Here is a 13794-nt window from a genome sequence, read left to right on the forward strand (position 1 = left end):
CTTATCATAGCTTTTCCAGTTTTACCCTATCAATATATAAGATGTATTCACATAGTTCTTCAATAATGTAGGTTTTATTTTTCAACAGAAGTAAAACAGAGGGGGAAAAAATGTCATCTGCTGATATTATGATAATTAGTCACTGTAGGGCCTAGCAAATAATATACTTACTTTACTTGGAAACAAAGCTTTACACAAACAAAGAGGTAACATGGGCCATCCATTTGCTTATCTGGGAGGAAGTCGAACAAAGATTAAGCAGTGTCTAAACTGAAATAAGAAGAGGCTGGGAGATTGTAGAGAAATGTCCAAAGGACAAAAATACTAGAGTCTAAAGTTGGAAGCAGAGGGAAAGATGGATGATGGACAGATGCAGAGAACAGAAAAGGGGAAAGTGGGAACAGAATTACAAACCTGGTTATTTTGAAGAAAAGGTTAGAGAGAGAAACTTAAGGCAAATAGAAAATTTAAAAGTAGGGTAGCCTGGTTGGGCGTGGCTTAAAGGTTGAGCATCTACCTAGGAGCCAGGAGATCAAGGTTTGATTCCCGGTCAGGGCACATGCTTGGGTTGTGGGCTCGTTCCCTAGTTGGGGGCGTGTAGGAGGCAGTCGATCAATGACTCTCTCATCATTGATGTTTCTCTCTCTCTCCCTCTCCCTTTCTCTCTCTGAAATCAATAAAGATATACTTTTTTTTAAAAAAAATAAGGTAGTAGGGATCTAGCTGAATGAAAGCAAAGGGAGAAAGGCTGAGGCAGTACAAGTTTCTTAAAGATGACTTCTTGATGTTGCTGAAGACTAAGATGTATTACCTCCAACCAGTCATTTTTAAGTATATCATCCTATTTGGTTTATGGAAATAAAGATTTTGAAGAAATTGTATTAAAAATGTTAAATCTCACCCAGAAGTTGAGTTCAGATACTCCCAATCTTTGAATATTACTTCTCTTTAGAATTATCACCTAAAATACATGTGATACAAAATGAAATAAAATTAACATTTATATTTTATATGAATTATATGTTTCAAAAATTACATGGCCACGCCCCCCTTCCATCTTGCCTATCACCAGCCATTTTCCTTCTTAATTGCTGATTTTTCAAAATTTGAACATGACAGAATTTCCTTGGGGTGAAAGCTAAATGCTTTGAACACTAAAAAGTTGCCCCTAGAATAAAGTTAATTCCTCACTGCACTACTTGGATGTGTTACACAGGCAACTCTTCTGATGAGGTAGATGGTGCGTGGATGGTGTGTCCATGCAAGTGTATATGCAGGTTATCCAGCAAAATTAGTGGTTTAAGTTAACCTGAAAATCCTTCCTCTCCAAACTCCCAAATAAAATATTTTAAAATGTTTTTTTAAAACCCTAACTTTTAAGAAAGAAAAGGAACTTTCCAGATGCCAGACAAAAGAAGGTGATTTTAAAAACAAAAACAGTAGGAGGGACCCTATGGCAGTCTTTAAGGAGGACTGTAGAAGGAAGTTACAACTACAGGCTAGTACTGAAAAGGGAGGGAAGCAGAAGAGTACTTGGAACTATGAAAGGTAAGAAAATGAAATTGAGGCTCATACATAGAGCCAGGGTCCTCAAAAACCATACCTTCAGTGCTATCAACAAAATGTTTAGGTCCTCTACCAAATTCACGTGCTGAAACCCTAATCTCCAATGTGACATGCTGGAGGTAAAACCTTGGGGAGGTAATTAAATCCCTACTGAATGGAATTAGTACCCTTATAAGGGGAGACATGGAGAGAGATGGTGTCTCTCTCCACATGTGAGGATACAGTGAAGGCATCTGTTTACAAGACAAGAAGAGAGCCCTCACCAAGAACCAAAGTGACTGGCACCTTGATCTTAGACTTCCCAGTCTCAAGAACTGTGAGAAATAAGCCACCTAATCTACGGTATTTTTGTTGTGGAAGCACCTCTAGCTACCATTTCCAGGGCTTCATTTGTGCAGTGCCATACTGACATCTAATATTATATTCCATCTGAAGGGCCTCCTTTAACATTTCTTCTAGTGCAAATGCGGTCATGTAGCCTTTATTTTGCCTTCATTTTTTGAGCCATATGTTGCTAGGTATAGAATTGTAGATTGACAGTATTTTTTCTGTAAGCGTTTTAAAGAAATTTTGAGTATTTTAACTGTCTTATTCCTTGCATTTTTTTCTTATGAAAAATCTGACATCCTTACCCTTTGTTCTTCTACATTTAACATGTTTTATTTCTTTGGTTATTAATATTGTAACTTTATCACTGATTCTGAGCAACTTGATTATAATATGCCTTACTATATAGCATTGTTGTATTCGGGATTTACTGAAATTCTTTATCTCTGAGTTAATAATTTTCATCACATTAGAAAAATTTTGGCCATTATTTCTTCACATATTTTTCCACCTCCTCCTAACTCCATTCTTTTAGACAGCAGTTTACTTTTCCTGTATCAACTGTAAATGAGGGACTGGAATATTACTATTTTGCAATCCCCACTAAATAATGGATCTGGTACTAAGCATTGATGGCTGCTATCATGAAAAGAGAGGTACTGGATATTATGTATCTCCTGACAAAAGAAGAACACTATGCTAAATGGATCAAACCTTAAGCTGTCCAAGTGTTAGATTCAATTATTAATATACGATAAATATGGAAAACAAAGGAGGATATACAGCTAAACCACGAGGATTCAGAGAGTGAAATCTACACCATATAATCCTCTAGTGTTCAATGGCCTAGGCTCTTCAACAAGTGCATTTCCTGGGGAACAAAACAGGCATATATATATGAAACCTGTGGACAAAAATAGAAACTTAAGTGATGAAACTATAGAGGAAAGCTAGGAGCAATTACCATAGTTATTAATGCTGTAGAGCAGTGCAAGGGAATTATAATTGGGGCAGAACAGCTGGAAAAGTTCTGATTTTGACTTGATGGTGATTTAAATATATTTGCCAAATAACAGTTCATTAATCAGTACTTATCAGTACTAGTTAGTACTGCCAATACATAAAACACTTGTTTTATACAGTTTTCTGTATTTCAAAATAAAATAGCTTTCCGAAAAAGAGGTGGATGAGCATACAATTATAAGTCTTTTATCTTGTCATGTTGAATAAGTCTGACAGAATGCTGAACAAGTTTGACAGAATGCTGAAAAAGTTTGACAGAATGCTGAAAATGAAAAGCTGATGTTTTAGAGGAATGAGAAAAGGAAGGAATTACTTATTATGAGGGAAAAAAGGTGTGGGGAGCAAAAATGTTAAAACACAAGGTCAAATGAACAAGAGTCAGTCAATGCCCGTACATGGAAACGCGCGCACTGTATTGGTACTACTGTGGTTGGGGTCATTTTTGGTAACTGTGAAAAGAGAACACGCGGGGAACATTCCCATGGAGGAGAACATTATAGGCTCTGGCTTAGGAATATCAGAAGTGTGACTCTAAAGTAATAAAGCTGATTTTCTGAACCACTGTTCCAAATACATATCCAAATGAATGCTATTCAGTGAAAGTAAGTCACATGAGGAGACTATAAACTTATTCTAACTGCATTACCATTGCTCGAAAACAGTTTGGAACTCTATTTTCTAAACTACCTTCAAAAATAATTTAGTTATAGGAGCAAGAAAATAGGTCTTATTACTTTAATGTCACACCATATTTTGATCAAGATCTATATGTTCCCCAGCCCAATCACCCACCTTATCACAAGACTTTGGTCCTTTCCAAAAATCAAATCCACCCTTGAAAGACGAAGTTTTGCCACCATTGAGGATATTCAAAAGAATGTGCCACAGTCTGTGAAGGCAATTCAGAGGAGTTCCAAACTGTTCTGAGCAATGGCAGGGGCACTGCAGTAAGTAGTGGGCCTCCTGGAGTGACTTGGGAGGAAATAACTAACTTTGATCATAAATTATGGCATATTTTAAAAGTAAGTCAGTCTTACTATCTTCTAGTTGTTTTTTAAAAGATTTCCTTGGGCATTGCCTTAAAATGGTAAACTTTGTACCATGTTATTTTCCAAGGATGAGAGAGAGAGAGTAGGTGTTATTTGGGGAATACTTTTTCGTATTAGTAATAATTGGGAAAGGATCCTGTTTATACTCCTAAACCTATGTCGGGTGGGTTACACCTCCTATTTCACAGGTTAAAAAAAACAGAACAACTTCATGAGCTTAACATATACTTACCCATGTCATTAACAAAGATGAAGAATAATAAGAAGATAAATACATCGGATTTCCAAACATTAATACAAAACAAAGGAGAACTGAAACCTGAAAAGGGAAGAAAAGAAACACGTTTCATCATTATGATATGTAGCATAATGCACACTTGGTCTACAGGCATATAGCCTTTCTAATATAAACTTCATATGCATAAATAAGACTAATAGATCTTGGCCAAATGATAATAGAATTGCAATGCACTGATAGGTCCTATGTATCTTCAACACTATAAATTCATTATAGAAATATTTAATTTTTTTCTCTATCTGCTACTTGGTACAAAGAATATGGGAAAAACTATTATATCTGTTGATTCAATAATGGAGTAATATAATAAAAAAGACTTAGTTGTATTAATTTTTTTATCTTATTTTTGCTGTACTACTTGAGGATTTCTTTCACTAAGGAAGTTTATTTTATGTTCTTAGAAGATATTTTTATGTCCTTAGGGGAGATGTGTTTGGAAACTTAAGATAAAAACAAAAATTCTAGGTGGGGCAGGAGCCAGGTGGAGGGGGCAAAGGGGAGGAAGTGGGGGACACCTATAGTACTCTCAACAATAAAATAAATTTTTAAAAACATGAACACACAAAATTTACAGAGTAAATTCATTTCAGGTCTCAGGGAAAAGGCAGTTTCAAAGGTAGTGACTAATAAGAAAGCATAAAAATAAGAGTTTCAGAGAGTAAAACCACCTCCACTATAGTTGAAAGTACGCTATAATATGGTCTCTATAAGGTACACTTCCCATTTTCCTTCTGGATGTTATCAAAATCATATGTATTAAATGCAACTTGAAAGATGGTAGCCCTGAGATCTTATTTTAATCTTGACTTATAAATATGAAAACGTTACCATATTCATATAAATGATCTTCTTAAATTTGTTTGGCTCAATATACCCCACAACATACATGGGAAATAATGAGGCTATCTGAAAGAAAAATGTTAAAAAAGCAAAAGTGAAAAATATGTAAAAAACAAATACTTTACTATTCATAAGTGAAGTAAATGTAACAGAGAGTTATATTTCTATGATACCTAAGTAATCTAACCAACCTTCTCCCTGGGAACTAGAATAGCTAAGGAAAATACCTACAAAAGACACAGATTACTAACAAGACAAAAATAAAATAAAGAAAAAATTAGGAACCTAAGAGCAGAGAAAGGGTGGAAATCTGCAGTGTGAGCATGGCACTGTGGGTCACCTTTCTCTCAGAGACACCTGCCGGCGAGAGGCTGCGGGGGACTTAGCGGGGGCACCGGGAAGGATGCGGGCGGCGGCCCCAGGCTCCGGCAGGGGGGTCCCCAGGCTCCGGCAGGGGCGCCCCGCGGTCCCCCGCCTCTGAACTACCTCGGGCTCTATCAGGCACAGATACAGTCACACCCTAAAACCTGTACAGAAACAACCCAGTGCACTTGCACTTGACTCAGATGAGTTTACAATCATCTCACCTGCGTGAAAAGTATGAACTGAGCGAACTGCCAGGGGAGCATGAAGGCGACGTTGGAGAGGCAGAGCGCGACGAAGTGCCTCCCACTGCCGTGCGACGTCCTGGGGGAGAAGCGACAGCAGTGAGTTCCCAAGGTCGCCCATCACAACGCAAAGGCCAAGGGCACAGCGCCCTCGCCTACCGGTTCCCTCGTCTTCCATGCAAGACAACAGAGTGCAGCTCACTTGTAAAAGCTCACTGGAAAGAACCTAAAATACTGCTTGCTTATTAAAACGTCAGGTAGTTATCAGAAACTCAGTATTTTAGAATATTTTCTTAACCGGATATTCAATTTATTTTGAAAGTTACTAAAAAACCAGCACCTACATTTGAATGATAACAGGCTGGAGTGTATTTTAAGCATCGTCACTTATTATTTAGGTCTGCTGTATAATGGAAATCACCTGAGGATCAGAGTCAACACGAACATCTGCAGCACGAGGAACGGGTACGAGAAGCTCTCCCGGAGCGGAGGTGTCCACATCACGCGCGTGGCCTGAAACCAGAAAACGCTCGCTTCACTTTGTGCCCCTGCAACGAACACTGTTAACCTCACAGTCATCGCTTTAACAGCAGGCTCCTTCACTCCCGGGCGCCTGGCACAGCTCCGTGGGCTTTGGAGCTCTAAGGGACATGCGGCCGTGAGGCGAGGACCATCCCCAGCGAGCGCAGTCAGGGGAAAGCTCACCAGGCCACGCAGGAAACGCAAAGGGCAGGCAGGGGGAGGCACAGGGGAGGTAAAGGCCCAGGGCCAAGGGACTGCCCCACCCCCGGCGCTGCAGGGAGGGCCCCGCAGTCCCAGGGCCTGGGGATGCACACGCACACGCCCGGGAAAATACACAAACAGATGTCCCCGGGCAACTCACAAACATTAAGGGAGCTTACACATAACGAGTTTAATAAATATACACACACAGTACAAATAATTAAGACTATCTTTGAATTTGTGAAATATACCTTTAAAAAGTTAACTAAGTTTCTAAAAGTAACGTAGTATTTGGGAATCACTAATGTGATGCATACAATAAAAGTGTTAATTACATTTAAATAAACTGTAAAACTGTTTTAAGATATATGGGTGAGAATATTATAAAAGTTTTCTATCAAGAATTCTAAAATTCTAGAAAGCACCTAACCTTGTAGGAGTTACTGCTCCTCTTCCAAGAAACCAAAATTCTTAAACTTGCAAGAACTTGGTTTTGTGGCACATATGACAGTCAACTCACAATGCTGGTCGTCTGGCACTCAAAGAAAACATCTCTTCACATGATCACACTGGTGAGGGACGATGCATTTGTTTGCTTTAAGTTTATATATCTAAGATATTTATGTATAATACTTTTGACTCCCTTGTCTAGCAGATTGTTTAAATTAACCAAGTATCTTTCCCAGGGGTGATGAATAAAGGCTGTACCATGTATAAGCTGGGCCCTAACATATCACATATTGTGCATCTGGAAACTAGCTGCCGGGTCCCCTCCCTTCACTCCACAGCCTCAGCATCCAACACAGCGCCTGGCACATTGTTATGTACGCAGCACTCTGCGGGACGAATTTATCCTGTTCTAAGTTTCTAGGAACTCTTTTTAGGTTGCCCATGACCTGCTGGGCTGAATTAGCTGGTTGGTCTCTATTCTGATTTAGTGTTTTGTGCTCCTGAAAAGGCAGCATCGTGCAATAGAAGAAATGAGGCTTTGGAGCAGACAGATGTGAACGGGAGACCCGGCTTCATCATGCAGTGAATGTGAAATCTTGGGTGAGGAACTTAACCTCCCTAACTTTCAGTTTCTTATCTCCTGTGAGGATAACTACCATCTCCCAGAAAAGTTTGGTAGGAGTGAGATAATGTATACAAAGTGCCTAAACTTAACAAGCACAGTATTTCCTTTTTCTACAAAATATATGTGTATGAACACATACACTAAAAACCAGGTCAGAAATTTCATGTCATAAATTATTATTATGTAAAAATGTGGATCAAAAGGATTAAATATCAACTTACAACACAAGGTTCTTTAAAATACTGCGAAGTCCTAAGTAATACGCAATTATATATTGTTTTGATGAATATATTTGAATATATTTTTTTGTTCCTATATAGTCCCTTCTATTTCTTAAAAATTATTTTCTAGAAAACAAACCTCTCCATGGTTGAAAAAGTAGCATAATACTGTAATTAGACCTCCAAGTTGAGTCCCACTGTAAAAAAAGTATACAATCATAATTCATGCAAAATTTAGTGAATTTTTTCACAAAATTATCTTAGAATTTACAATCATATTTAAAATGTCATAGTACTAAGCCATATAAAATAAGAAAAATCTCAAAAGTACCTATGTTGTGGGTGTTTTAATCTTGAATGTACAAGCATATAAAATGTACATACAAAATAATCTGAATTTTATAATATACTTATTTTCTAAATAAAACACATAAGATGCAAACATAAGATAACATTTAACGAACAGGCCACACTTCAGTCTCTAGCGCATTATTCGAATATTCAGAATGGGGGCAGACTTTGTCTTTTGACTGAGGGATGAAAACAAGAGTCTGACAGCTTCATTTAGCAGTAACTGTCTACACCACTGGGAATATTCTCGAGTCCCAAAGAAATAACAGCCTAGGACACAAAAATCTGGTCAAGGATAACCATCCGAGGTTAAGAACCATTTCCTAAAGCAGCCTTTTCTTTGGATGTTGTTCATCCCTTACATCCACTGCGCCACACTTGGAAGACAATAAATGTTGACATAATGACTGAAAAGGGAAGGAGTAGTTTCCAAAAAAAAACAGAAACAAAAAACAGAGGAAAGCAAATGGGAAGTGACTGGCCATTAATAAGTTTTTACTAAAGGAGATTCAAAGGATGCACTTAGGAAAGTAAGAAATTGAGAGAAGGAATGTCTAAGAAGGGCAATACTACACTAGAAACTAGCAACACGTGGATAACACTAAGATTCGACAACATACACAATAGAAGACAAAACCCAATAAATCCCGCAGAGGGGCAATGGGAGCGCTAAACTATGGTAATAGAAGATGCAAGGGGCTGTTGTGAAGCCAAGTGCTTTAACATTTCTTGTACCGATCAGATCAGGAAAGATATCAATTAATTTTAGACTTGATGAAGTTAGATATGCATGTTAACATTAGTCCTTAGCCACCAAAAGAACAGAAATGGAGGATCTGGATTCCAAGTTGGTGCCAGTGGAATCACAAAATAAGAAACATAAAATATCCCCACAAATCCCGTTTCTGTTGTTTCTCACATGCCATTCACTATCCTCACAATCTGAGTGAACTTTTATAGCCAACGTTTGTTCTATCTACATATCCTTCTTAAAGACTGAAGCTTCGGTTCATATTCCAGAACTATGTAACCAATTTAGAGAAGATGATAATTCTTGGGTTGCTCAGCAATGAAAAATATTAATTTTAAAAGGCTTTAGTCTTATGTAACATTTTCCAGGTTTAAAAAAGCCTAAGACATACAAACTACTCTCTGAAATAGAACATCTTTAAGCCTAACACCATAATCTAAAGGTAATCCTTTCCCTAAAAAAAACTGTGATGAGCTTAACTATTTTTCCTATACGGCATATATACAGAAAAGTACATAAAACTTCTAGACAGTTTATGGGATAATTATAAAGCAAACATCCTTGTGACCACATCATTGAGACAGAAAACTGATTGCACCCGAGTCTCCACTCGTCACCCCTTGAGACGGCCACTACCCTGATTTTTGCAATTATCAATTTAGCCACTTGTACATCCATATCATACTATCATTCACTTTAATCTGTTTTTAAACTTGATACACATGGAAGTAGGCGGGATTTCTTTCTATTTTGTGCCTGCCTTCATTCATTCATTTTAAGGCTTGCCCGCGCTGATGTGTGTAGCCGCAGCTCCGCGTTCACTGTTCTACAGCATTCCGCTACATTAATGAACTACTGTGCGTACAGTTCTCTGCTGATGGACATTTGAATTGTTTCCAGTTTGGAGCTATTACCAACAATGCTGCTATATTCTTGTACATACTATTTCCTGGTACGCATGTGCCAAGGTTTCTTAGACATACACACTTTAAACAGGAGTTGCTGAGTTATAAGGTATCTGCATCTTCAACTTTACTAGATAATGCATGCTGTTTTTCCAAAATAGTTACACAAATATGTCCACGTGCTATGGGTAAGAGTCCCTTTTGCAATCCAGTGGATGTGAAATAGTATTTCATTGTGGTTTAAATTTTTATTTTCCTGACAACTAATGATGTTGGTCAACTTTACATATGCTTACTGGCTTCTGGACAACAGTAGGCTGCTAGTGAAGTTTTGGAGGGGTTAAAAGTTAAATATGGATTTTCAACTGGGGGGGGCAGCTGGCACCTCTAACCCCTGCACTGTTCAAGGGTCAACTATACATGACTGTCACAGTTAACTGCAACCTATCACCTGAGATTGAACACACTGCCACCCCAAACTAAGTTGTAGTATAGCATTGTTATCAAGAAAGACAGGCTATCGGCTGTGTGTCTGCTACAAGAGATAAACATTATATTTCTTTTTTTAATATTACATGTACAGAGACTAAAATTAGAAATTATCTGCTACTCATGCCAACCCAAGGTCCCCTCTGTTATAATAATGTTACATATGACTCAGGTATTTTCATTAAAATTTTGGTTAAGGAATCGTAACTAAAAAAAGTTCCCCACAAGGGAAAAAGGAAGGCCCTTATGATATTAGTTTAGTGACAGCTCTAGTTCCAGGTTGCACGATATGGGATAAGTTTCCGAAAAAAATAAATCTACAAATGTTCCTACTACTAGTCAATTAATCTCACTAATTATCCTTTTTATATAATCAACAAATGGCAGCCAGTCCTTATGAGCCCGCTAAAGGATCTTTCAATACAGTAGCAGTCTTACCTCAGATACGCACCATATACGAAGAACATTGCCATCATTACTCCATTTAAAATAAAAATCACACCGACATAAAAGCAGGCAGGGTCTCCCACTCCTTTAAAAAGACACAGATTATTCAGTATTTCATGAATAAACGACTCTAAAGTAATTGGACATAATAACTGCAGTGCTTTGTAATCAAGAGCTCATGAGTTTGCCGAAAGCATTAGTACTTTCCTCTTACATGAGGTATTACTAGTTACATTCAAACTTTATACTTTATTGTGGCTACATTTATACTTTCCCCCAATTAAGTATCATTATACTGTAATAATTATTTGGTTCTTCGCTCTATCTAGATGCTGCTGCTATTGTTCAGTATCTAGAACTGTCTGTAGAGTCACTTGAATTACGAGAGAAGCTCCATGGCGTTATCCTGAGCTCTGTTCTAGGACGAGTAAGACATGGGTGCTGCCCCTGGCAAAGCTTTAGTCTGTGAGATAACCCAGTTATCTGATCCATTATTACGTAGAGCCAGAACCTTAAACCTTAACACAGAATAACTCCCATGCACGAGACTAGACAGACATGCATAAAATATATTAACAGTCACATGGTCGACTAGGCGCTTTACAATCTTCATGTCATAATCCTATTAGTTGTTACGAAAATAATTTTTTAATGGTTGAGAAAACAGAGCATAGAAAATTTAAATAACTTGTCAAGTGTTATTTAGTTATAAAAGTTTTTGGTGGCGCGGAGACCTGAAGGCGCTGACCTAATGCCTCTTCTGCTCCGACTGTCCCTCTGCAGCCTGTCCTGATACCTTCTTTCTCTTCCTCTGCACACCCCCTGGGTGCTGGACCACCCCAGGCTCTGTCGCACACCCTCCTCCTCAGTCTCTATAGTGTCCTTCAGGAAAGCTTCCACTTCCATGGCTCCAACTGTCACCTACATACAGTGACTTCAAGCCTCCCTCCAGGACCGCTTCCCTCTTGCTGCCTGACCTCTCCACGCTGAGCAACTCGAACCTGCTACCTTAATAATGCTTTACACCATTCAAAAGGACCCACTTACTTAAGTTGGAAACAAAACAGTTCCACGACTTCCCTGTCCTTTCCCTCTCCCATCAACCGGTTACCACACATTGTCAATCCAGCTTCCAAATCTCTCAGACCCACGCCCTTCCCAGTCACCCTTCCCGCCGCCTGCTGGGAGCATGGCTGTCCCCTGCGGCCTCACTGACCCACTTGGATCCTTTCCAGTCTTTTCCGTGGAACTGCCAAAGTGACGTTTTTAAAATGCAAATCCGTTAAAATTCTTCAATGAGTCAAGGACAAAAGCCGTAACCAGTCACTGCCCTGCATTCCCTGGCCCTGGCTTCCAGGCCCGGCGCTCCCGCTCGCTCGCTCGCGCTCTCGCTCTCTCTCTCCCTCTCTGGCTCGCTCGCTGGGCTCCAGGAGTCCCCTTGCTCCAGTTCTGTTGCCTCAGGAATCCTGAACAAGCTGGTCCCTGCTTCTGAAACGCTTCCTTCCCTTACTCCTATTGAGCAAACGCATTTTCTCTCTGGGCTCACCCAGCAGTTACAACTTCTAGCACTTCTTCTAAATGTTTACTGGTGCACCCGGGGGTCCGAAGGGCTAACACTAACCTATCACTTAGTGGCAACTGAATAAATAACATACACGCACAGACTCAAGGCGATTTCTCCATCTCTCACAAAAGGCCATCCTTTCTAAGCTGCTTTAGTCTTTACAGAGTCTCTCATTTTAGGAGGCATTTTCTCCATTCCTTTATTTTACATAAGAAAAGCCCAATTATGTCTCAAGTATCCTCTACCAGTGCTAGTTTAGATGTTACAAAGATCACCTGAGGGACTCAGTATGAATGTAAGGGAAGTTTAGTATACAGATTTAGTATATATTCTGAGAGTTGAATGTTATTGCGAACAAGTCTATAAAAATATATTTATAAAATATACTCAGTGTCATGCTGTGGAGAATATGAATAAAGAGAAAAACAACCATGTAAATGCTATGCAAGTAGATACATGTGACTTCGCTTGTCAGTTTCAAGGCTCGCATCCTGCGCAAACTGTGACAACGCGAAACCACACACACCTTAAATGGCAGCAGCAATGACAGGACCTGGAAAGCCATTAGCTGATTCCAAGAGTGGCTCTTCGGCAAAGATACCACTGTAGAAAGTGTACATGAAGAGAGAAGTATTTCTAAATCAATCTACTAGTGTATATCTGATTTTTATGTTTCCATAACTAAACTTTTACGTTCACTAGTATGGGTAAATGTTTTTTAATCTACATCCCCACATTTATATATTCAAGCTCCCCTAAAATGGTTTTGTATCTTGTTCTGAAATGGAAGGAATGACTTAGTCAGGATTGCCTTACATTGGGGTATATTAATACTCATGTTAGTAAGTACACAGCTTTCTCAGAAAATTACTTTAAAGAGAAATACTCTTTTGGGTGAATGAGTTATAGTGTTTTTAAAAAATCAATCAATGGTTTACGATAATTCTTGAAATAAGCCATAACAGTATAAGATGATTATGTAAACGTTAATGACAACTAGCAGCATTTTAGGGGGGGGAAAAACATGCCTTCACAGCTTTGAATTTCATTTAGAGGTTCTATTCTGGTGACATTCCAGCAGGTCTTAGTTTCTAGCCCAAATAAATTCATGAATCCCACAAATGTGCGATAGAAGGCGGCCAGAATCACCTACAAAAGATGAAAAACAAAGATAGTGAAGAAAAATACACTATCTTCATAACAACTTTTTCAAAATACCACTTCATGATGGTTGCCTTTGACATTATAAACTTTCACTTTATTTAAATCATTTCACTTGGGAAACAGTCATTTTAAAATTACACACACACGTTATAAACTAAAGTTGTATATTACTGCGTAATGAATATAAAAATTTTTGTTGTGATCAACATCTCTAATATATCTTGTAATCAATTCTAATATAAGTAATAGTAACTGTAAAATCAAGTATAAAATTATGTATTAAAACATGATGATGATTAATAGCAAAATACAAAGATTTATAGAAATATTTCATAACATGTTATTTAGGTCCTTGAATTTATTTTTTTCATAGTCTAAAAAATATTTAACCAA

The 13794-nt window shown here is 38.3% G+C and overlaps 1 protein-coding gene across 2 annotated transcripts in view; it reads right to left on the reverse strand.

Annotated features, from left to right (window-relative positions):
* The window catches only part of DPY19L2 (dpy-19 like 2), a 36704-nt gene that overhangs the window by 13704 nt on the left and 9206 nt on the right, over positions 1–13794 (reverse strand). For both annotated transcript variants that reach the window (XM_087821439.1, XM_087821438.1), the window contains exons 6-13: positions 13266–13386; positions 10665–10758; positions 7870–7927; positions 6133–6224; positions 5691–5790; positions 5092–5169; positions 4198–4284; positions 902–961 (exon numbers count right to left, since the gene is read on the reverse strand). In XM_087821439.1, the coding sequence (XP_087677565.1) occupies positions 902–961; positions 4198–4284; positions 5092–5169; positions 5691–5790; positions 6133–6224; positions 7870–7927; positions 10665–10758; positions 13266–13386 (690 nt within the window). The remainder of the gene's footprint in view (positions 1–901; positions 962–4197; positions 4285–5091; positions 5170–5690; positions 5791–6132; positions 6225–7869; positions 7928–10664; positions 10759–13265; positions 13387–13794) is intronic.

Source organism: Miniopterus natalensis, chromosome 10 (genome assembly GCF_054644295.1).
Source record: "Miniopterus natalensis isolate mMinNat1 chromosome 10, mMinNat1.hap1, whole genome shotgun sequence".
NCBI classification, from domain to species: Eukaryota; Metazoa; Chordata; class Mammalia; order Chiroptera; family Miniopteridae; genus Miniopterus; species Miniopterus natalensis.